Source organism: Dermacentor andersoni, chromosome 4 (assembly GCF_023375885.2).
Source record: "Dermacentor andersoni chromosome 4, qqDerAnde1_hic_scaffold, whole genome shotgun sequence".
Taxonomy (NCBI): domain Eukaryota; kingdom Metazoa; phylum Arthropoda; class Arachnida; order Ixodida; family Ixodidae; genus Dermacentor; species Dermacentor andersoni.
In genome coordinates this window covers 101,010,136-101,035,743 of record NC_092817.1, presented here as the reverse complement: position 1 = coordinate 101,035,743, position 25,608 = coordinate 101,010,136, and the positions used below count along the sequence as shown (strand labels likewise).

General features: G+C 43.3%; 1 protein-coding gene across 1 annotated transcript; it reads left to right on the top strand.

Annotated features, from left to right (window-relative positions):
- Nucleotides 1–208: 208 nt before the first annotated feature.
- LOC129386281 (uncharacterized) lies at nucleotides 209–24,755 on the top strand. The gene is made up of 7 exons (XM_055074078.2): nucleotides 209–1,414; nucleotides 7,765–7,964; nucleotides 10,433–10,509; nucleotides 12,026–12,113; nucleotides 18,633–18,800; nucleotides 19,841–19,948; nucleotides 23,998–24,755. Exons 1-7 carry the CDS (start codon nucleotides 1,249–1,251, stop codon nucleotides 24,145–24,147), a joined length of 957 nt encoding a protein of 318 aa, XP_054930053.1. The 5' UTR covers nucleotides 209–1,248; the 3' UTR covers nucleotides 24,148–24,755.
- The last annotated feature ends 853 nt before the right edge of the window (nucleotides 24,756–25,608 follow it).

Genomic DNA, 25,608 nt, shown 5'->3' with positions numbered 1-25,608 from the left:
GGCATGGAGGCGTTGAATTGCTTGCAGCCGCGTCATTCAAGCGCCAGAAGCGTCTCCAGGCAGGGAGGACAGCATCGTGGCGGACTGCGGCATCGTCCCGACGGCCTAGTCGCGCTCACGAAATCCGCAGCCCTTGCGACCCGTCAAAGCCGGCTACCAAGCGGGCCCGCCCCGACGCTGCCACCACATTACTGTTACTTTGTTCAGTGCAATTTGAAACCGAAACTTGAATATTCTTCACAAAGACCAACTCTGATGCGTGGACTACCGTAGCGAAGTGCTGCTCTCTCGAGCTTCCCTTGGGAGCCTCATTTGTGCAGGCCAAGCAATCCTACCACAGACGCATCGTTTGCTAGGTCAGTTTGTATTCTGGTGTTGAGACAAGCAGCGCGAAAAAAGAACCTTAACGAATACTGTGTCCATCTTTCTTTGCTCCATACGAAGTTTTTCTTTTTTTTCCCGAAGCTTGCCTCAACGAATATTACAATGTCCAGCATGCTTCAAGTAAGACCCAGCTAATAATCATTCATCAGCTTATGTCGAAAAGGGGTGAGATTTGAGCAACGCTTAGCCAAAGTTTGTTATTACGAGCACTGGCACCAGCTAAATGTTTGTGCCTTTCCATGCAGGAAGGGCACGCAACAGAAGCGTGGAGAATTCGTACGCGGCCGCAACAAATGTACCTTTATGTTTTCAGCGAAAAGTCATAAAATACTTTGCTGCGTAGTTCTGTGTGAAGTTTTGCCTGCATTTGTCGGAGTGGCTTAATGGGGAACCAAGAACGTGCACATGGTATTTTCCGATCCTTAGAAAGCGGCTATAGAGGAGATTGCTCATCACACATCCATAGAATTGCGTGCAGCAAGCGTTTAGTACATTTATTTTCTGATCGCGTTTTAATTTTTCCTCATGGTGCCTTTAATCCGCAACAACAGCAAACCCTTCTCCCACATATACACTCTTTTCTCCAGGTACCCGAAGCCTTCATCTAAGTGCAATTGCAGTAAGGTATTATTAGGAAACACATTGCTGCCTTTGGGAATCGGAGCTCGTGAAAGAACACGAGCCGGGTTCACGAAACTTCTTTTTCGTAAGTGCTATTAGCCATTGGCTAGCCGCTTTCGCTAATATTATTTCCAATGCCAAGATTTCCAATTGACTGAAATTTTCTCTTAAAACAACTATATATGGTGCAAAAAGGTTTTTGTGCGTACGTACGTGCGTGCGTGGGTGTGAGTCTAACACCTTATGCAATGCATCATGTCTTCCACAGCCAAGAAAGAGGAGCCTCCGCTGCTGTGTTCGTTGGACGGTCACTACAGCTTCCCCTATCCTGTACAGATGTGCTCCTACATCATCTTCCTTTCGGCCACGATTGACGTGGACAGCGGCAAAGTCAGACCACTAGCGGGAAGTAAGTTCTCTGCTGATTACCACCACCTTTCAAAAAAGAAAGAAAGAAAGAGGGAAAGAAAGAAAGGAGAAAGGAAAGGATGAAAGGACTATGGGGCACAGAATGACATGTGCCTTCAAATCGCATTTGTAAAACCTGCTTTCAAGGACCATTTATTCTCTCACTTTATCCCTATCAACCTTACTGAGTCCACTTCAGAAGATACAGACTTCTGTAGTGCTCTAATAATATCTATCATCTGCATCGAAGGCGTCAACGCACTTGTATGCTCCGTATACCATATCATTTTCCTTTCTTACCAGCTGCGTTTTTGCTTTTCCCTTTTATTCGTCATTCCCTTTTGAAGCGAAGGTTTCTTGGCGAACCTCTCCCGTACTTGTTGACCGCAGCTACTTATGCAGCTGTCAAGCCGAATAGGCGGGGGCTTCACGTCGCATGGCACGTGCACGCATGTCAGTTTCCGTTAAGTCATGACCCGCCGCGGTAGCTTAGCGGCTGTTGAGTTGCGCTGCTAAGCATGAGGTCGCGGGATCATATCCCGGCCACGGCGGCTGCATTTCGATGGGGGGGAGGGGGGGGGGGCGAAATCGAAAAACGGCCCGTGTCCCGTGCATTGAGGGCACGTTAAAGATCCCCTGGTGGAGAAAATTAACCCTACGGCATGCCTCATAATCAAATAGTGGTTTTGGCACGTAAAAGCCCACAATTCAATTGATGAAATCATGGACGCGAGCATGAAATGGGAAAAGTAATGGGCTACCATACTATAACCCTGTCTTTCGCGTCGTACTTCTCTCGGCATACATCTCTTCTCGCCACTCAACAAACTTCTCCTTTATCTTCGTGACTTCACTGCATCGACCTCTAACTGCTTGCATTCGCGTGAACTGCAGTTTGCACTTCGGTTTGTAGATTGTGAACCTTGTGTAGCATTACCATAAACATTACATCAGGTCATACGTTGCATATGATAATACGGACAATTGTACGCGCCGCACTTAGTTTATAGCATTTAATTACCGCTTTACAAACGCTTTCTTTAGGACAGCCTCCAACATCCCCGTTGGATTAGCATGAGCTTTTCATTTATTCGTTTGCCTTTCCTGCCAGATGAATTATAAAAAGAAGGCAAGAGCTCTCTTCGTACGACTTCACAATAGGACTTATGCTGCTACAACCGTCTTATAATAGTGAAAAATAATAATTCAGTATATGAATATCCCAAAACAATGAGCTTTTAATATCGAATGAAATATTCAATGTTTCCTCAAATTTCTCAAAAAAAGAGAAACCGAAAGTAAATAGCGTTGTAGAGCGTGTTCGGCGAGAAAAAGCTTGTTTGCATTATTTGATTCGTGGAATTCGGTTAGCAGCCCGACGCAAGGCCAACTGTGAGGCTTGTAATAAGGAAGAAAGAAATACGACCCTGTCTATTCCACGCTGACAATCGCAATAATGGGGAAAAAGAGAAGAGCACGTCCCTGATGCGTGTAGTAGAGTGTAATGGTCGTTGAAAGAGCCAAGGGTAAACATTTGGAGGACGCTTAAGCTTCGCCTTTAAGATTGGAACACGATAGGATAATCCCTGACTGCTTCTCACGCTTCCCGCCAACTGCAGCTTATGTAACCGTAACGTTTACCGGGAAACGCTGGCAGCGAATGCTATGCACTAAGGAAGGCTTTCTGGTACAAACGCGGCATCTTGCATGGGCCGCAGATGCGCGGTGGCGCACGCCATCTGGATGGGGGTTACGCAAGGAACCGAGCGGGGCGCACCGCTCCACGAATGATAGGAAAGCTGGAAAAGGGGTTCGTGTTTGAGCTGCCGGGTAACAGAATTATGTTTTCTCGTGTATTCAAATTACAGTCCGACGCTATCATGTCTGTAGGTTGTGTGTCAGCCACACCTTGCGATTTTTCTGACGCATTTTACTTTGTGACACTTAATTAGCTCAGCAATGCCTCTGCGACACGCAGAGGGCCAGCGTGATTCGGTATGCGTGGTTCGAAAGGATTTTTTGCTCCCAAGCCGGTCGGCTGCGGAGGCTAACGCCGGGTACCAATACCGGATCCTTTGCGAGACGGGGTCCCTAACGCTGTCGCATAAATACTGCAGCCCCACGCATCGTTTTCACTGAATCTAAACACGACGGCATTGGTCACATAAGAAATTGCTTTGTCTAAATAGAAGCAGCGAATTCTTAAGCTTGCTAAGGCTAGACATACCTACTCAACCAGTGGTGAACTATAATGCATAAGAAGCGTCCTCCATCTGTTCTAACATGGACTCGTGACGCCTCGTTCGTTCTCGTGACGCCTGCGGCAAGTTGTCTTTTCATCCACTTTAATTTCCATTAATTTATCGTTTCTTCATTCCATTTATTATGCACAAGTAATTTCCCCTACGTTGTCCTTGGCGTCAGTGTTTGTTGGCTTCTCATGATATGACTATATATATATATATATATATATATATATATATATATATATATATATATATATGTGTGTGTGTGTGTGTGTGTGTGTGTGTGTGTGTGTGTGTGTGTGTGTGTGTGTGTGTGTGTGTGTGCGCGCGCGCGCGTGTGCGCGTGTGTGCGCGTGTGCGCGTGTGTGCGTGTGCGCGTGTGTGTGTGTGTGTGTGTGTGTGTGTGTGTGTGTGTGTGTGTGTGTGTGTGTGTGTGTGTGTGTGTGTGTGTGTGTGTGTGACCGACATAAGTATGTTTCTCATGGCGCGATTGGAGCGAAAAAGATCGTTCTGCCATGCACTTTGCAGAGCGATTTTCGCTGACAGCTTTCACATGCGTTTGCGGTTGCGCGATTTCCGTAGCAGCGATGCGCAAGGTCGCCTCCTGCTCACAAAGTATCAATGCCTGCATCGTTAAGTAAAACAAGGGAACTAGTCAAATATTACAATTTTCCTATTATTATTTGACAACAGAATAGGTGCACCATTCCTTTAACGTTTAAAAGCGTTCAGACTTAACGACAGCTTGCAGATACGGTGAGTGAGGTGCTTCACAACACCGCAAGTATGAGCGCGCGGCTTTTGCGGCGTCGATGGAGTGGTTCCGTTTAGTACACTCAAGTTTCGTTGTTACTGTGGAAGCCATAACTTTTTTTGTGAATGAGTATTTTCTTTTGCAGAAAAACAAGCTACTATTGAGTGTGTATGTATAAGCAGCTGGCGCATATTGTAGCGATAAAGAGGTTGACAACGGTGGTGATCGAGTGGGTACGTGCCCTATGTTGAAACGGCGTCCTTCTACCGACCTGGATAGCGTGCAGCTTGTCCTTTTAAACGAATTGTGTAAGCGGAAGAAAAGAAAATCTTTATGAAGCTCCTAAGCCGAAAACGCTGGTGGGTACGCCCTACTAAAACATAGCTAAAGCTGGCGCGCGACATTGCGCCTCAAAGCTACCAACGCGCGGTAAAACAGTAAACCGCCTATTCTGACGACGCTTTGCTTCGTCACGCATTGCCCGTCCCGCATCGCGCCGATCGCCACGACTCAGCGACGGCGCGACCAACTTGGAATCCAGTCGCGGAGAGCCCACGACGTCGTGGCGGTCGCTAAGCGACGGAATCCGCTGTGTCGCTGGCTGAAAATTGCGCCATGTGAAACAGCCTATGCGCGACGCGCTTTTAAGTGCATGGAGGAGGGCAAACTCCATAAATCCCGCTTTCATTCGCTCCCCTTAATGTTATGTGCTGTCGTCACAGTCATGTGAACGCGGATTGGGATATCTAGCTCCTAAAAATTTGTCAAATCCTGCCAACCATATTGTGGTTGTAGTGCACTGGGTTCTCCTTTCACTGTACGGTTATGCTTCTATATTATACCGTCTAACTTAAAGAACCTGGGAGCGAACCAACAGTGTAAGGATCGCTTCTTCTCTTATTGCATTGATTTCTCCCTGTTTGCTCTTTAAACGCCAAATAAACTAAATGTCGGACTGCGTAGAAATAGTAGATAAGAGCACACCAGCAGACATAGAATTTACGAAACAGATAGAAACAAGCGCGCATGAAATACTCGATGATCTATGGAAGTCAGCGCTTGTGTCAGAAATTTGTCCGCTATAGCCCGCTGCATTTTTTTTTTTCGCATTGGATTACCAACTGGCCTGGCCACACCATGTAAAAAGCCTAGTATCAAATAGCGCATATGTATATAGAGCAGAGATGCGGAGTGGGAACTATGGAGTAAGGATTAATTTCGGGTTTGTCGCACGTTTTTCAAACTTCCGGAATGGAATGGGAATGAAATGGCGGCACCAGTGGGACAGATGGAACGGGAATAGATTGGGAGCCCGCGATTCCGCAATGTAGTTAGCATGGGAATGCTGCGAGAGCACAAAACTGGTAAATTAGCCAATTCGATCAAACTATACTTTGTCTATTTATTGATTTTTAAACATTTGGTCGATAATGGCTTTTCATGCAGCATCGGCCTATAGGTGAATACCCATGTCATCATAATTATAACAATGCATTACTCACATTGTACGCCTCTGAATTAAGGCCTGCAAGTTTTTCGTGAGTTTCGAGGTTGAAGTACTTGTATACAAACAGGAAGTTTTAATTCTCACGAATGATTTAATTTAGCAAGAGCGTACTTAACCTACTGGCCAAGAACGACTCCGCAAACGGTTGTACACTGTGCGAGCACACTGTGATTTGGAATGCGCGCCAAGTTTCTTCGTGTATTGTCAAGTGTCAATCATGGTGCGATAACAGGCGGTCAGGGAGATGTGCCGGAAGAAATTGGTGCCCGGTAATGTGCTTGCAGCTGTGAAAAACAACACAGTTATAAAAAAATTGTTTTCGCTCTACGCTAGTCCTGAAATTGGTAGAATAACCTTGCTAAATTCATGGCTTACACAACAGTGTAAGATTAGCTTCCGCTTTGCTTTACTCCGGTAAAAAAAAAGACAGAAAAAAGAGCGTCTCAGAAGAACGAACGACATTTAGAGATGGCAGGTTTCATGCAGAGGACAAGCCTTGCTTCTATAACAGAGCGCGAGGTAGTTGTGAACAGCCTAACCACGCATGTGCACAACAAAGCACGGCTAACTTCAGCGGTAACGAACGGGCCACTGTAGGCTAGTATTTGCAAATTCGGTGACTCGTGACTTAATTGTTCTTAATGTGACTTAATGAATTCGGTGACTTAATGTGTACCACGTTTGGCTGTGCAAAAAACAGGCTCAATACCAAATTATAGAAATTCTACGTAAGCACGACGAATTAAAATTTGCGTTTGAAATCCCCGATTAATATGGATTTTATATTGCATTATAATTCGAAGCAGCATAGAAATTCACCGAGATTTTGCAGTTTCCTGGTTTTTTTTTTTTTTTTTTTTTTTTGCGTAGAGACTAGAGAGGGGTTCCGAAAGACGGCATTGCATGACTGCCTAACATGCGGTGCTCTCTTCAGAGTTTGACGTGTTTGGATATATTTGTATTTTGATCGCAGGAACGAAATTATTTTACAATCACGTCGTATATTCGTGACTTTTGAACCACGCCTCTAGCGTACGCAAATACTGTTAAAGAGCAGATATTAGGTTACAGGCTACAACGTGCCGCAAAGCATATATTTAATTGTGTGGAAATGTTATATACATAACAATATATTGAACGTCGTGAAGATGTAAACGTAAGTTTTTGCTACTATGCGCGCAAGCGCAAGTATTAAGTATTATAGAAAAAATGCATTTAATTTCCTGGAATTGGGAGAACTGAATGAACCAGCTCAGCCACTACACAAGTGGGAATGGTCCAACTCTAACCTCTGCTAGGAGTTAAAAAGAGTGGACTTACAGAGATTTCCACTTTCTGGAATGGAGTCGAAATGGAATGCAGGACACCATTCCCCAACTCCAAGGTAGAGCAGTCTTCCTATAAAAGTATACATTTGAAATAGGAGTGAATGCTTCCCAAAAGGCTCGCAAAAATAGACTATTTTATGCTGAAACTGAAAAGACAAAAGAATGACCTTTATTAGCGCAGACCATCGACATGGCCTCCGAGATACGTTGCCACCCACCATTGTCCGCGGCGCAATCAAAAAAAAAAAATGACGTGCTAGTATTTATGTCATATCCGCCAATCAGCAGGTGGGCGTATTGAGTGCTTAGGTGCTATCTAGTGGCCGCTACTGAAAGAAAACTGCGCTGTTGTCAGCCCTGCAGCCTTGCCGAAATTCGCTTTAATAGTATAATTTATGTATTTCTCATCCAATTTAGCCATAGTAAAATTTTGTCGTATACATATATATAGTTGGTCGTCGTCTGCGCCCAGAGGTTAACTTTGGCGTGTCATGCGTTGCATCGACTGCCGCTCAGCGGAAGCGCAGTACTTGGCGTTCAAGGACGCGAACAAAACCGGTGAACTGAAGAAGCTGCTCTCCTTCCGCTACGATGACGTCTCATCCAGGGCCGCTGACGAAATCAACGCAGGGTTTGTCAAGGTGCGCTCCAAAGTGTTCCACGGCATCGACATTCGCATCACGGAATTTGACCCTACTTGGCTCAAGCTCCTCACGGTAAGGAAGTCGACGCGTGGGTGAAATGAGATATTCCAGTTTGTTTTGACAACTCTACGGCTGAATATTGATATATACGAAATTACAATTTAATCGCAAATATATCGTCAGTCTTTTTTTTTTATACAAAGTCAGATTATTGCAGCGTTTGTACCTAGAAATATTTTTCTTCGTTTCCCCTCCATGTCACTGATACAGGGTCCTGCGACGTAACCATATTCCAATCTCTTTTTATTCCAATCTCGTGTGATCAAATTTTTGTAAGCGCCGACGCAAACATCTGGCGGTGACCCACAGCGTTATTTGAACGGGCCAGTGAAACGCTCTCCCTCTTCAAAGGAGGTCACTTTTGCTTGTATTCAAAGAGAATATCGTTGCCTACCTTGACAGGCAATGACAGGCACTCTAATTGGCTGGCCAGAGTTGATAAGCACGGAGAATCGGAGGTAGTTTCGGTTGGGCTGTGCTAGCGCAGTGAAAATAGATAATCGGATGAGTCCCGCCTTGGCAATTGGCCGACTTCTCCTTGCCTAGCTTTCGGTGTCTGATAGAAAATAGCGACGACGTGCAACGGAAGGGTAAAAATGACACTAAAATGAATCACAGCGAAGAAAAGTTGGCAGAGCGATGTCGTTTGCGTGCCGGAAGGGCCTGACAAATTTACCTGCCACGCGAAAATTTTAATTATACCCAAATAAATTCATTTTCCCCGCCAGCACCGAGCAGTCACACGGCCAGATCGATCGGCGGGCAGCCATCTTCTAAACATTCTGGAACGAAGCAATGTCTCACTATTCCGAAAAAAATGACCCTTTTGTTTAGCATATTAAAGCATCTTTAATCCGTTCACGTCACTTTGACGTGTTGAGATTCCCCGCGTCTGTGACGTTGCGTGACAGACAGGCAAAGTGGGTGAAGGGGGACACCTCTTGACCAACAGCGGAAGTTTGATGGTGAAAAAGCCATAAAATCGAAAGTAATTAGTTTCTGTTTGGTCGGTCTAATTATGCGTAATCAGTGTGTACACATCATATCAGATTAGAAGCTTTCGCGGTTTTCGTGAAGTCGCGTGACAGACGAGGGAAGTGGAGATGGCTCAAAAACATTTTGACGAATTGTGGAGGGCTGATTGCAGAACTGGAATAGAAAAGTTTGGAAAAGCCTTACGTTGAAACACGCAGAATACCCATTCTGGTTACGGTATCATCAGCTTTTCTTGAATAAAAAGATTCATCAGTTATCATTCTACTGGTTGCACCTTCGACTATAAATGAAGAAAGAAATGTTTCGCATTGTAGGTTCGAGGAAATTTCGCTTTTGATAAACTGCATTCATAAGTATAGTCACACGGTCGTGTATGACATTACGTGAGTGAATTAGCACGTAATAAAAAGAAAGCTTTCATTAGTATTTTTTATGTATTTATTTTTATTGTTTAGCACTTGGTAGCGCAAGTGTCAGCGTAGCAAATCCTGGCGTAACGGCTGTCTTCTATGGATGGGACAGAACAGGAAAAATGTGTGCATTGTGACGAAGTTTGAAAGGAGCACAACTTTCTAGCGACTCACCGGAGGTTCACGACGCACCAGAGAAACATAAGTCACCCACCACTGGGTCAACCCACACAGTATTCAAGATTTCAGAAAGTGATGCGCAGTGAACGTGTTTTGAAACACGTCGGTACTCTCTCTTCGCTGCAAGCTGGTTGAGTCGCGATTCGAAAAGACGAAACAAAAAGACATTACAGGCTACTTCAAGCTACAGAAAATGATTTGAAGCCGTTCATTTTGATGCCGATTTCTATTTCGACCTTTCTGATATTTCGATCAAATTTTGTGGTCCCGCAACAGGAAATCAACTGGACCCGACTGCATAAAAAAATGCGCTGTAAATAACCTGCAGAAGGAAGACGCGAGGGCGAGCATTCGTCCTGTCATTTTCCTTTGTCTCCGTTTTCTTTAACGTTAATTTTTTTCGATTTATGAACATAAGTACCACGAGCTTATTTCGCTAATCTTCCTATGCGTGATGATTTCTTAATTTCATTGCAGCGACCTGTCCTCCGTCAGCATCGACTCAAATTTACCTTACGCTCAGGTCATTTTTGTTTCTTATGAACTGCCTGTTATCCTGACCGCGATAATGCAATGATTCGATTCCAATGCGATTCATTTTCGCACTTTGTCAGTGCTCTTTATCGTCATGCTAAGAGAAGAAGGTCAAGAACAATGCGCCAGCGTAATTGAAAAATAAACGCAGCTACAACAAGCTTAAAACAAAAAAAGATATCTAGCTTCATCAGTACTAGCTGGTCATCGTGCAGCTTTGTGCAGCTTTACGCAGCAACGCGCGGAACTAATGTAATCAAAGCTGCACGCTGTTCCTAATGAAAGTTGTAAGCACGAGATAAACTTTTGAACCAAGTCACTTTATTCATCGTTTGTCTTTTTATTATTATTTTTCGACAGGATCTTCGATTACTCGCTGATCAAAATGGCTACCTTATCCACGTAGTCTTCGACGTGCCCGTTGGTATGGAGATAAGGTGCGCAAACACTTTTGTTATGCTGTATTTGTTTCTAAAAAATGTACTGAGGAGACTAAATTTCCGCACATATTAGAAGATTTATTAAGATAATAATAGGGAGCGTCTTTTACAGATTCCTGATTTTCCATACCTTGCCCAAGACAGAATGGTTTTATTTTAAGAATATTTTTTTTTAATAGTCTATGAAAAAGGAACAGAGAAACTTCTTCGTAAAACGTCGTTAATGCATCGAAGTTAAATATACTGTATTGTTTATGCTGTCGTCTCCTTAATTCACTTCGTCTAAAGATAACATTGCTCGTACCGCTTTTTACGTTTCTTGTCACCAGTTACTGTAGTGAACTTATGCAAGTTGTTTTCACTGCTGCGACACGTCAATACAAATTCTAGGATGTTGATTTGCTTGTAAATGTAGTAATGAGTATTTCGCCCTGTGTTGGCTCTCCTGGCTTGTTCTCACGTGACAACGTAAACTGTCTGCAGACGAACGCGGGCCGCACATGAAGGTTGGATTTTGTAACGTACGTTTCCTTTCTTTTTAAACCGTTCTCGCATTTCGTCACTAGCCAGCAAGGCCGCGGCGTGCGGTATCTTCACCGCTAGAATCGGTCACTCTGGATGATAACAAATCAAAATAATCAATGCATGATAAGGGCTCAGCGCGCACGGGCTGCAGTGTGAAAATAACCGTAAAATTACGTTCGTGACGTGCGATACCTTTTCTAGTTGTACTGCGAAACTCTGGAAATATGATGTTAGTGCTGCTGAACAATTGTGGCAGCACAGCCGTGACCACTACACGAATGTAATAATTTTGTTTAACTAATATGTAATGACAGGAGTAACGCATATGATGCAGGAGCTGCCTCTAATTTATTTCGCAAATGCCTGTATTAAAACGGAGTTAGGAGAAGGGCTATAGGATGGGGCATCACGTCAGACAGCTCGCCCCGGCAAACCAACCTGCTCCGATTCCGCTTCTCCTTCCATTCAGGACCTATCTGCCGAGTTGCTATCGGGAAATAGGCCTTCCAAGGTTGCCACACGTTTCGAGGCATTATTTGGTTCTTGGTAGTCTTTAGTGGTGGCCCTCGTCACGACCGGCTCTCGTCACCCTCTCTCCATTCTGCTCTCCCCCATACTCAGCGTGCAGCTCCACGGCTAGAAATGACGTCTTGCCTATCACGTGACGAGCATTTTCTTTATATGCACTTTCTTTTCTTTCTTTCTTGAATATGTATCCTGCCCCTTTCCTGCAACAGCCTCATATGTGAGGCTAGCAGTATGTTCAAATATATATATATATATATATATTTATATATATATATATATATATATATATATATATATATATATATATATATATATATATATATATATATATATATATATATATATATATATATATATAGTCGTGTGATGGCTCTCTCCCGGTGCTATTCCTGCATTCACGACTGTGAACATGTCTGCTTACACGCGATCAAGTCTCACTCCGAAACATTTTCTCACTCAGCCAAGTACACATGGCCACCCTCCGGGTCTACAAGCCACTGTCACAGGGGCCGTACAGGGCGTCACCCATTCAGACCTTGACACAAATTGTGAGTTTATCTCCTCTCGTCCTTTAAAGAAAACGTTCTTCCTCGTTTCTATGCTTAACGTGGCTGCTAACGTTAGCAGTGTATCTCTCTGTACGCACCAACGTGGCATTTCATGACGCTGGCTTATACATCTAATTGTGAATATACGGTCAGTGTACGAAAGCAGCAGCTAAAAAGCTGCATGGCGCGAAGCTAGAATAAGCATTTCGTAAGCGGGTGACAGCACCTGCGCTTTACATAAACCGCTGTGTTTTCTACTACCTTTTTTATTTCAAAGCGAAGCCTTCTTTTCCTAGTTTCCTAAGTTTGGCGCGGCTGCTGTCTGATGGGTCGGCCAGTATCATAGCGGATACGTAATGTGGTTGAATTTTCAGCTCAGTTACACGCGCGCTAAACGCTTGTACCAGCGAACGAGCCCTAGTACGCTGACCGACAAATGGTGCGAGTAATAACATCTCTCTTCTGCGTAGCAAAAACATATTTTCCTTCCTAAAATCTCAACAAATCATGCCGACTCGCCGGTATCTCTAAAGCACACTGACATGTTTATCGAATGGCGCGTTATATTCAATAGATTTTTTTATATCCATGATTTTGGCTGATTTATCGATTCGACATGGGCTGCTGTGGCACAAGAGGTTCAGAATTCTTTAATGTAGTCACATACTTGTCGTACATTTCTGTGCATACACTTGCCATCGCCACTCTACCATCGGCAAGCGTCATGCATCGCCTTTGTCCTCATGTCATTGTTGCATAAGCGTCTCACCCAGTTTATCCGCCTGCTCTGGTGTTTTCGTGTTGGCGTGGTTGCCAGCTGTATAGGGCATAAACGTAAATAGCCAGCAAATCTCACGCTCTGTGGGAGTCGATGTTATGCGAAGGAGTGCGCGTGGAGCCTACCAAGTTAACGAAACGACCATGACAGCACAGGCGGCTGTTTCATGATCAACATGACAAGCATTTCGTGACATTTATGTCATCACATATCTTTTATGTTCCTCATACACTCTTCTAATACTATGCCAATTTTGGTACATACCAAGTTAACGAAACGAACATGAGAGCACCAAGACGTAGGCGACTGTTTCATGACCTACATGGCACACGTCACGATATTCATGTCGGGACCGATCATGATCGTCATACACTCTTGTCATATTATGCCACTTTTTCATTCCATTCCTTTATTTCAGCATTCATCTTTAAATGTACAAATGCTAGGACAGGAGCAAAAAGCCGCTATTGAAAACAGCTTGACAAAGACCCCTGCCCCTACAGCATTTCGCTGAAGTCAGTTTGTGAACTCTTTTCCGCAACAATACATCGATACATAACATATATTTTGAAAAACATTTCTAAGGGCATGATAGCATGGGTTTTTGAAAACATACACTATAGCCAACATTTTTTTTTTACCAACAATACACGCTTTCTCCTAGCAGAAATTACAGATTTATGTAACGTGGTGAAACAATACATTTTTCCAGGCACACAAGAATATATAAAAGCACCTTCACATACGACAAATACAAAATTATTCCATACTTAAGTTACAAGCAAGCAAAGGAAACGCAAATACAACATAACACTATTCACATGCAATCGCACGGCTAATGAAATATTCCTTCAGAATTTGACCTGAAACAGTCTTAAGATCCATGTTTTGTTTTTCAAGACTGTTCAGTAATGCCAGTATTCGGCACGGTAGCCTGTCCTTTCCATGATTAGTCGTGAAAAAGGCATGGCCCAAGTTTCTCGCTCCCGAAAGTCGTATTTGAGGTCATGAGGTTCGCTTAGATTACAAAGATCAGTAAATCCCGGGTGGCCTCGTTTTGCGCTTTCTTTATAGTTCATAGGAAGATTAAACTGATAATTGTATTGAAATGTGAAAACGTGAAACTTAGAAAAGAATCTACTTGTATAACTGCCGTAAGAAGTACAAACAACATGGCGCAATGCTGTTTTTTTAAAGAGATAACTTCTGAACACTTTTTATGACGTTGTCCCCCATACAAGACTACAATAATTTGCATGAGAAATAAGTATGGTGTTATACAGCAATAGCTGCAGTTCTAATGGAAGAACGTCTCGAAGCCTACAAAGCGTACCGCATGCTTTTGCCATACTTGTTGCCACGCGTTCTACGTGTTTCTCCCAACTTAAATGCTGATCAAAAATCACTCCCAGTGTTTTCACGTCTGCAGTGACGTCAATTCGTTCTGATCGATAGAATATGTTTAGATTATGATTTACATGTTTTTGGACGGATGCAAAAAGAACAGCTTTGGTTTTTTTAGAGTTAATCTGTAACGAATTTGCTTTACTCTATCAATATAATTTATCAAGGACGGTGTTTGCTAGTTGTGACACGTTATCAGCATTACATGATTGGAAGGCTGGTGTCGTCTTCGTATATTATATAGTGTGGTAAGTTACTGATGTTTGTTAAATCATTTATATGGATGTTGAACAGCATAGGCCCTAATGTGCTCCCTCGGGGAACGCCAACTTCTAAATTCAGGGAGTCTCAATATTCTCCTGAGATGTAAACGCATTGTTTCCTATGGGTTAAGTATGACCTTAGAATGTCCAGGGGTAATCCACGGAATCCGTAATGTTCGAGTTTCTTTAGTAGAGTAACATGATTCATCCTGTCAAAGGCTTTGGAAAAAATCGATAAATACGCCGAATGTTAATTTTTTTTTCTTCTTAGCCGTTCAAGATTAAATCCTTCTGTGTTAATAGAGCTAATCCAGTTGATCGGCCCTTACGAAACCCAAATTGATGTCGAGATAATAAGCGATATTTTTTGACAAAACGGCACAACCCTTTTACAGATAACCTTCTCTAAGCCTTTTGATATGACAGGGAGCACTGACACCAGCCGATAATTTGACATGTCATTTTTGTCCACTGATTTGAACTGAGCACTAACCTTTGCATGTTGCATTTTTATGGGGAAAACGCCAGTAGACAAGCAAACATTGAATATGTAGTGAAAGCGGGCACTAACAAGTCTATTGTAACTTTCATTGTTTCAATATGGAGACCATCAACGTCATGTGCCTTACTGTTCTTTAAGAATATAAAAGCAGAGTAAACCTCGTCAGATGTCGTAGGCTCAAAAAACGCTGTATTTACACTTGGCGCACCCGAAAAATTGAGAGCGTCTATATTGTGAGCGCTAATCACTAAATTTGTAAAGTGTTCATTGAGAAGATTTGCTAATTTTATACCCTTTAGCTGCTCCCCATTCTCTGTAATCTCCAGCTCTTCATAGCGACTTCTGTCACGACTTAGGAGCTTATTAAGAGCACGCCAAACTAGGTCGCCTTTGGTATCCGCATCACTAAATAGTTTTTCCAGATATTTTTTTCTGTATCCCGAAGAAACTTAGTTACAAAGTTTCGGTATTTCTTAAATGCAAAGAGATCATCCGAGCTTCTTGACTGCACAAAGTGAGAGCGTAATTGTTTTGTTTTTTTACGAATTAGCTTTAAACACTCTTTTGTTAACCAAGGTTTGTGTATCTTTGTAGATGTTCTTACCTTTTTTTTATTTATAAGAACTAGTGTACGTATTTTTTATGATACGCATGGGCGTATTGTAGGCCTTATCAGCATGGTTACACTCAAATACGGGTGTCCAGTTGACACTTAGAAGTTGGTTTCGAAAGTAAGTCATTGTTCTTGGATTTATTTCCTGCACGACGAAAGATTTACATTCGTCTCTTCTCGCTTTAAGTGTGTTATTTCGTTTAGAAAACTTGTGTATCACCTAGATCGGCAATAATGATACCAGCATTGATATCTTGCATTGGGCTGTTCGGAATAAATAAGTTGATAAGGGATTCAGAAAGGCATGTGGCTCGAGTGGGTGTTTCTATCACGTTCGCACAACCAAAGAGTCAAGGAGTAAGATCAGAGTGCGGGAAACTGTATTCGATCGCAGTAAGTTTATATTACAGTCACCGCCTTTGTTTGCGCACAGTCTATTCAATCTGGTAAGCATAACATAGTAATTGTTTTAAAGAAACTAGAAAGCTTTCACCATCATTACCATCAGGTGGTCGATACTAAACAGCGAAAATATAGGATCCACATTGTACTGTAAGCCCTTCGTAGTCTGGTGTGGTTTTTGAGAGATCTGCAATCAAGTCACATGAAAGCCTTTCTGACACCATCTGCATCACACCTAATGCCACGGTGGTTTGGTCTATTTAGAAAGAAGATTTGGTATCTGGGCAAGGAAATAACATCACCTTCTGAGTTGTACCTTGTCTCACTTATCATTATTATGTCAAGCCCGAACGTGAATTCGTTAAATGCTTCTATCTGATCGTCTTTATTACGGGCAGACTGAAAATTAAAATGTAAAAAGGTTAGAGAGCTGGCGTAACCAGGACGAACAAGGTTGCGTGCCATGATCATAGCAAAGTAAGATACAAGAACTGTTCGTTGTCAATCACCACTAGCAGATTTTAGCTAGGTCTGCTTCGCATGTAATTTTAACTACACCAGACTCTTCCGTTTCTCGCGCGAACACTTATCCGTCCCTCACGTATACAAAGCGTCATTTCATTTGCTTTTTCTTTGCCACAGTCATGCCTAGCAGTTGCTGGCATGATGTCTCTGCTGCCACACACACCAAGTTAACGAAACGACCATGAGAGCACCAAGATGTATGGCGGCTAGATAGATAGATTTTGTCAAAGTGGGAAATGTTCGCCAAGAAATGCTTCGTATTTAAGATTGCGTGAGATTAAAGTTATAAACTTTGTATTAGATCAACATAAACATTGCGTGAACTTGCACGTGGCATAGCATAAACGTAAACACAATTGTACGATTTTGGTAATATAAAGTAGTGGCAATAGTTGTTCTTGAACAATAGTCCTTTGGACGTTATGAAATGGATGTCCTAATAGCTGTTACACCTATCGATTGGGTATTGTAAGTTTAACTTTTGCTTCATTTTTTTTAAATGCGTACGCATTACTATGCTTACCCACTGAGTAAAACCGTCCGCACGTCCGTCCCTCCGCCAGTCCGTCCCGTAAAGACGATCGCTTTCAATGTAGCGCGCGCAGCAGCGAGCGACTGCGCCTTCGTTCTGCCTCTCGCTTAAGCGCGAACTAAGCGGCGAGAACACATATAGCTAACGAAGCTATCAGCGTTCGCCGCACTCTGCGCCCACTGCAGATCACTGTCAAGATAGAAACCGCGCCGCCGCGCCATACGCAGCCCCCGCCAGAGTAGAACGCCTCCGCCCCTCGTCGCGCTACCTCACCGTTCTCTTCCTTCGCGCGGCCGCGCCCACAGCGCTTTCCATAAAATTTACTAGAGGGCACTCTGGCGCTGCAGCCGTTTAGCTACCGCCGGCTGCTACGTGGATTTGACTAATCTGCGTACTTGTGTCTTTAGACGTTCTTGCGACGTTATTTGCAAAGCTCCAACTTTCTAACCACTTTGCATTCTAAACACAGTAATGCGCTTAGTACTCCCAAAGGCGTAATCACGAATCACAAATGCGTAAATATTTAAAGCTGTAGCATTTATTGTGCGATATTTTCTCTAAACATTAACCGTTTGCAATGCCGCAAAGCCGTTTGAAGCCAGACGGAAAAAGTTTCGGCCAATCTATGTACTCACCATCGTTCTCATGCTGGTTGAGCCACCATACTTGCGACATCTGTAGGCGCTAGCACCACAGCTCCCCCTTGTAATTTTCGTAGGAAGCTGTACGAGTACGATCTTAAATACGTTCGGCGACGCAGGTCTGCTGGTCCATTTGCGGACACACGAAAAGAGCATGAGTGGTCATCGCGCCCGGGTCAAATCCATTTCCCATGAAAAAAAGAGTCGGTATGCAAGGTATAATTCTCAATGAATTAGCGCTGAGCGCTGGCTGGCGCGCATCGCTCCATTTTACGTGAGCGAAAGACACACGCATATTCATGGTGCAAACTAGTCCGTTGGAGAGGATTATTGGGGAAGCGGTCGTCTCCTGGTCTTCACAATCACTCATCTGAAGTCGCGTGGCGCAACAGTCCAGAATAGTTTATTTATTTTTATTTTTATTTATTAAGTACTGCTAGCCTGAATTCCAGGCCTTAAGCATTGATAACATGATAAAACAATATTGTCACATTTATTGCAGCATTGTATACTTATAACGGGTGAGGTCATACATCCCAAAACTATAACGATGCTAGAAGAGCTGGCGTTGCGAAAGGACGCGATTCACTCGGTCGCCACCGGTGGCACACTGGGGAATTACCAGTAAAATTCAAGTTCCTGCAGATTTCTCCATAGGCCGCGAAGCTTCTAGACCTAGTTGTCGTTGTCGTGCCATTTGCCTAAACTGCGTGTGCTTTCCATGGTTTTCTTCACTCGTGATTTTTTGGTGGTGTACGGAGAGCGTCACATTGGTGGTTTTGAATCTCCGCCAAAATTCGCACGCCCGACACCTCGTCCTTATTTGTTTAGTCATTCCGTTGGATTACCTCGCACGCAGGAGCAAGCCGTGGACAAATACAGCAAGGAGGTCCTTCTTAGTGGAGCAGGACAACTGGCGTCGAGTGCCTGGCACTGCGTCGGCTTAAGTCTCGCTGCCGTTGCCTTCCAAAGCACCGGAGACCTCGAGGACGAAGCTGTAGGAATCAAGAGGCTCAGCTACTGCGATGTACGCACGCTGCAACCAAAGAAACGGGGAATGTTTACGCCGGACGGGGACAATATTTCCCGCCTACTGACGTCGGACGTGATCGCGGACGCGAGGAACATACGGTGCCCTACCGTTTTACAGCGAAGCTGTTTAAGGCTGCTTCGAAGCCGTATTTGTACGGCGCTCAAGGCCGGTGTGCGCTGCCGTGTTCGGTATCGAGCCAGCAATGTAACCTGCGTCGGAGACCCGCATTTTCCATTTGAAACATAACTATCAATAGTAATAAAATAAAATTTACCGTACGTATATCTGACTCGAATAGCAAGCTACTTCATTGCGTGTTTTTTTTTTTTTTTTAAACCTTTAATTCGTATTTTATGTTTCTCAAGTCACAGTTTAACGGACTGCATATTGGTGGTAAACTAGGAACATGTAAGGCTGCAGGGGTGAAGGGTGACGTCGTGGTCAGCATTAACTGCCTGTCGAACCTCAACTCTGTTTAATTCCGCTAGGCTACGTTACGGTACGTTACGTTTCTTTCCTTAACGTTTGGTGGGTCTGGCTTGGTTTATTTTTAGTTTGGTTGCGTTTATTTTCGGGATTATACACGTATGTGCATGACGGCGCCATATTTCATCACTCCTCAATAAACTTCCTATCTTCGAGACTATCACGTGCTGGCAATTGATTTCCTGACGTGTGCAGGGGTCTAGCTCTGCAAATTGTTGCTTGCTGTCATTTAGTTAAATGGATCGGATGATTGCTACATTCAGAGGAATGTTTCTGTACAGTTATGTTGGACCATAGCTTCCTCATTGTATATTAAACATTTCTGATTTAAGCAAATTTGTCACTGTAGAGCTTGCGTATTTTAAGATGCGCTTAAGTATGGTTAGATTATATTTGAGAACGCTTGTAATCGGTGAGCTCATGAGCTGAAAGGGTCAGCATGGCGATCGTATCATACCATATTTATTGTTTCTTCTTAAAATTTGTTTATTCACTTATTTTCATATTATTCGCATTTCTTTTTCAATCTTTTTTTGTTGTTGTTTCAGTTCAACCGCAACAACAGCAAGAAGATTCCTTTTGACGTATCATACTATACCACATCCTATAAGAACGACCTGGTTGTCTTCGAGCAGGATAAAGAATTCACCGAAAAGGTGAGCCTGAATAGAACAAGAACAAGCACACATGGTCAACATTTCCAAGGCCCTAAGCTCCCACGGGTGCTACGTTTTATTGTGCGATAAAATCGAACGATACTGCCATAATAGTGAAATAATAACGCAAAACAGGAAAGCCCAGTCAAACAAGAAATAAGAAAAACCTACTTCAGGGAAAATGGCCCAATTTATGCGGTTATAGAATGCACACATCGTCTTGTATTAGATCCTTGCAAGTACAGTTCTACCCTGTAAAACAATCTAAAAAGATATGGAAACATTTGCGTATTGATGCATGTATGTCGTTCCATTTGATCGTTACTTTTTTATCACCTTGTGCCCTTCACTGACATTCAGGAGCTCAAGAAGCTTTAATAATCAAGTTGTAATAAACAATGAAGAAGAAACTGCTTTGGCACACAGAGCACTTCGGAAGATACTTCGAAATTCTCTTTAAAACAGGGAATATGCACTAATTGGCTGATTTCCTCGTGATTACTTTAAGCACAGAGGAACACATTTTAAAATGACTGAGGAAGTAAGTAGACAAATAATTGAGAAAGTTATAGTTGTTGTTTTTTATCAATACAGCCAAGCGGTTGTCAAAAATGCAACACTTGAAGCCGGCTATCCAGCTTGAAGCGAGCGTCCTTAATAAGTCGCTATCTCACTCACTTTGTGCTCTGCCTATGGTAAGGTGTAAGCAGTCTTGTCACTGACTGGCCTCTACTAATGGGGTAACCCATCCACCGTTCAGCAATTCAGTTTCAGTATTCTGGGTGAAAGTGGGCGAGACTTATTCGGCAATAAGAAACAGCAGCAGAAATTTTGAGGGCGTCTGCAAATGGGTATGAACTCTTCAGATGACGGGTTTCAAGTCTTACGTTCCAATCGATTGCCTCGCTTTCATTGGGTACAAAATGTGTACTAATTATTGCATCTATTTGTTTAATTATAATCTCCAGTCATCTTACATAATATATGCACTTGTGGCAAAAATAATTCAGTAGAATTCATTTAATTACCCCATCTCGCTTTCTAAAACTTGTCGGTTGCATTTTCAGAACCACCTTGTACATTCAGGCGAAGTTACAGGGTTAGTGCCGCCTGTTTTGGGGAGTAAGAAACTGTCAAAAATAACGCACGTTGTTGGCCATGAAACATACCTACTGTTATAGACAAGTGAGATAAGAAATTTGCGTCGATGACCAGTAATGTAGGCAAACGGTAGATTTCCTTTATCGCAAAATATTTTAAAGTTAAATCTTACACATGTTTAGCGTACGTTCTATGGATACCTGAAACATGACGGCGCATTCGACTGGGTCGTTTTGGAGCACTCCGACAACGCTATGAAGGACGCGCAAGACAGCAGCTAAGCCTCACTCTGGGTATATTATGGTTCCACCGGTGACAGACAAGCCATGTTGTTACAGCCAGACACGCTGGTTTTCTAAGACAGCTTTGCATTCCTCTTGTATCACCGCGCGAGCGGTCTCAAACGATCGCACGGATGTGTCATTAGTTTCTATCACATGATAGAAATGTGTTTATCGGAAAGAAATAGCGTAGAAGTTGCGTTGGGTTGCAGGCATAGCCACAAGAGCTCGGTTTTGTGCGTAACTGCATGACACAGTGCAGACGAGTTGAAATTTATGCGTAATAGTGTTGGCCACTCTGATGGCAAACACCGTCTTGCGCTTTGAGGGAGAGTTCGCTCCCCCTCCTCTCATGGCGCTGCGTGTTAGAACATAATACGTCGGTTAAGCTACAACGCTCTATAAAACGCCCCTATCCCACTCTCGATTAGCACGAAATGGCAGTGGGTAGAAACTCGTCTCGCCACTCTCTCACAAGGCGTCACTGGGTCGTGTATTTATTGGAAACTAAGGGCGCGGTGCAGAAGCAAGGTTTTGTCGATAAACAGGTGCGCTTAAATTGATAATAAATATGCCTAATTTCATAGAAGCAAGCAGCGCTGTGTACCACGTACAAGGCATTTCACAGACGTCCACGACATACCCCTACATTAACCTTGCATCTGACAAGGTCGTGCGTGATAGTGTGCCCTCAAATGCTCGACGCTTATCTAAGAAACATTTATTTAATTCCTGCGAAATTTGGCCAAATAAACTCGTATTAGAACACGTTTGAAGCAGCCTCGTAAACTCAGAATGAAAATCTTGTTCGTACTGCATTTCTTTTTCGTAGGTGTAATATGAGAATGTTTGTTCAGTGCTGTATATAACTAAAGAAGTACCGAAAGTATTTTCATCTCATACCATGTTTTAAACAACCTGCAGATCGGTCCTTTCCATGTTCCTGTCTAATGCATTTTTCGTTCGCACGTCCACAAACATGTCTGAACACAGCGATCTGAACTGTGTAGCTGTTTCAGTTGTCGTCTTAACTCAAGGTAAATACCTGAACTTGTTTGCGACACTTTGAGACCATCAACCTCCTTGCCTGTGGCGTCTTATTTCTTCAGTCCCGCATCACGCAGAAATGGCTGGAGAGCCTAATGGGAAATGTGTTGCTGTTTTAATTATTGTCCTAACTGGAAGCATCATTTTTATTTCACTACTAAATGTATTCCAAGATAACGCGTAATGCCTCATTGTCAGTTTACGAGTGTTACCATTCTTCTTATGCGCAACACACAAGAACGAATAAACGGAGCCGCCTGAAACTGGGCAATCATTTCAGGTCTTATCCTGCAACCATTTTAGTTTCAGCCCGACACATTCAGCAGAAGCAGAGATAGCTTGGGATAAATTTTGTATGAACGGCCTATAGAATGGCGGTACAGGGGAAATGCGGGGCAAGCGAAAACCTTTCTGTCGTGTCATCCCTCACACCCCACCAGCATTTTTCAGGCTGCTGAATACATAGCTTAATATAGTTATTACGGCAGAATTTCTTCCATGGCTAAAGAGGACCCAAGCTTCAAGAATGAAGACTTCGGCCTCGACCCGCTAAAACCTTAAAAGAGTCAATAAAGTTTTCCATTCCATTCCATTCCATTCCGGGGCTAATTGTTACAAACTTGTGAGTGAACAGGAAATTGGCAAAACAGACACGTACACTAGCGAAGCAGTGAACAGAACGAACGCTGAACTTGCAGATATGTTTATCTTTAAAAAGTATCCCACACGCGCACAAATAAAGCAGTGCATGCGCGATAATATTTGGCACAGAAAAGAACAAAAACAGTATCGGATTGAACCATTGTCACCATAATTAGATCGTGGCATTGAATTCTCTGATATAATTATCCTAACCACGGCTCGTAGTCTCTTACCGTTATCGTTTCCTGTCTCAAATGGTGTTGCGCATGAGGTGATTCTTTCTGTGGATGTTTTTTTCTTTTGATAAACGTAGCTGTAACTCCAATGCTCGTCCTTTCCACTTCTTTCCTCGTGTGCGGGTCAGTTCTGCTGGCTTTGTGTCCGTTAACAAACAAATATATTGGAAGTACCGGTAGCGCTGTCTTCAGTTAAAGGCACAAACTCATGCGGCTGTATGACAGAAAGTACCATATTTTGCAAAATTCCGTCAGTAACTTCGTTCACTTAATTTTATCATGCACAAGAGGCCCCAATTAAACTCTCCGACTGTGGTTTTTCCTCCCGTAGACCGTATGTGCAAGCTAACGTTAGCCAAGCTTGTAGCTTAAAAATTTTTTTTTTATTGGTACATGATACGGTTACGGAACTTATGCGGGTTTTGGTCATCTGTGATCTTCCGCCACCAAGAATATTTTTTTTTGCCCTGGTGTTAGTACCCAAAACTAATAATTAAAAAGTAAGTAAATAATAGCTTGGTTAACGTTAGTTGAGACGCGCTAGTGAGCCTGCGATCATTGCTGATGCAGTGAAAGCGAATGAGTCAGGCTCCGATTCCGTAGCAGGCAGATATTATTCTCCTCTTCTTGCGCTCCTTTGCTGCTTCTAGTTTTCAGTGCGTTGGGTAGGCGTATATTGAATTTTTCTGCACTTTGACTGCACTGTTTATACACTTTCTTTTCCGCATCTCGTCAACGCCAGCTGAAGGCTATCACCAAGCTCTCCAAGTCATGCGTTCTCTTGGACCACGTGTACTACGACTACCACCATTGCGAATGCGACCAGCCCAACTTCAAACTACTGCGAGCCACACGCCGTGTCCTCTGGGGCAGCTCTGCAAGGCAGTACTGAGGGCCGAGCAGACATCAGGGGGCCGTGCTTCAAAGAACGCGCACTGCGCAGATTTTTCGAACTTTATGACACTTTATTGTACTTGTATTACAGGAACTATGAGTGCTAATAGAGTAAGAAATAATTAGTTCAATGCTACCACACATTTCGAATGGTGCTGGTGTTCGATATTTATATACAAGCTTCGTGCTATCCGTGAAAAGCCTGTATATATTTCTCATCTCCGACCTTTCAAGCATTTTGTGGCATTTTTGCTACTGTGTGTCAAATCGCCTGCTCCTAGCTTCTTTGACGTAATTTTCTGATAGCTGGAAAGGCAAGAACGTCAGTCGCTGTAAGTTCGCCAAGGCTGGGAGGCCGGTAAGAATACGATAAAATGGAATTCTTTTGCGAGTAGTTTTACTTATTAAGTCTGATGAGGAAACACGATTTGTACACAGACAATGTACGTTACAGGTACGTCTTGGTTCTGGATGATGTTGAGTGTGGTATTGCTACTTCTGCCTTCTCGGAAATGGTGACAGGTTGCCGGCGAGTCTGTGACGACGATGATCGGCACGTCCCATAGGCAGGTCCGCATGGTCCCAATAAATTTCTTTTTCCATGGAGATCACAAGTCTGCTTCTGTCGTACAAAAGACACCTGGCTCTTTCAGATCATTGCCGTGTGTTGATTATGAGAGTAATTTTTATGCAAAGGTGCATAATGCATACGCCAGCCATCTCTTAGAGATCATCGCTACGTGTTGACAATTATGATTTACGTACTATAACACATACCATCAACGGAGGTGGGCTTAAAAACGGCTACGCTTGAAGTATAACGCAGGCTAGAGCTTGCATTGACAAGGAACGCGCGGATAACACATGCGTCCGAGAGCGACAGCGAGGCTAGCTGACGTGGCGTTGCGGTGATGCTCTCTCCCCTCAAGCAACGCCTGGCGCGCTAACGCTGCAGGTGCACCCGTTCAACCGCTCTGCTCTGTCGAGGCGCGCTCGTGGCATGGCGTCCCAACCAATGGGAATTTAGGTCCCATTTCGCTGCTCCAGACGAAAGACGCCGGCTTTTTCATTCAATGGCCCATTTGACGTTTTCACATCAATAAATAAGAAAAAATGAAGAAATGCATGATAATATAAGAGTTGCCACATTGCGTAGGAGAGGTGTACGAAAGAAAATGTACACTTGCCCGTTTTCTTTATGCCCAAGAAACTGAAATGAAATGTGCAAATTTAGAGCATTTCGTGAAGCGGAGCTTCACATAAACTTCGCTTCACAACAATTCTAGCATGTGCGTTCGATCTGCATAAAGAATGAACAGAAAAAAGGAGGTCGTCGCCGTCGTCACGGCACGTCGTTGCCACAACAATCACCTTTGTCAGCCAGTTAAGGCTTTTGGCAGCAGTCAAGGAGGCCTTGGTTACCCTCTGTCTTGATTGTTTTGCTTGCCGCAAAGCTACA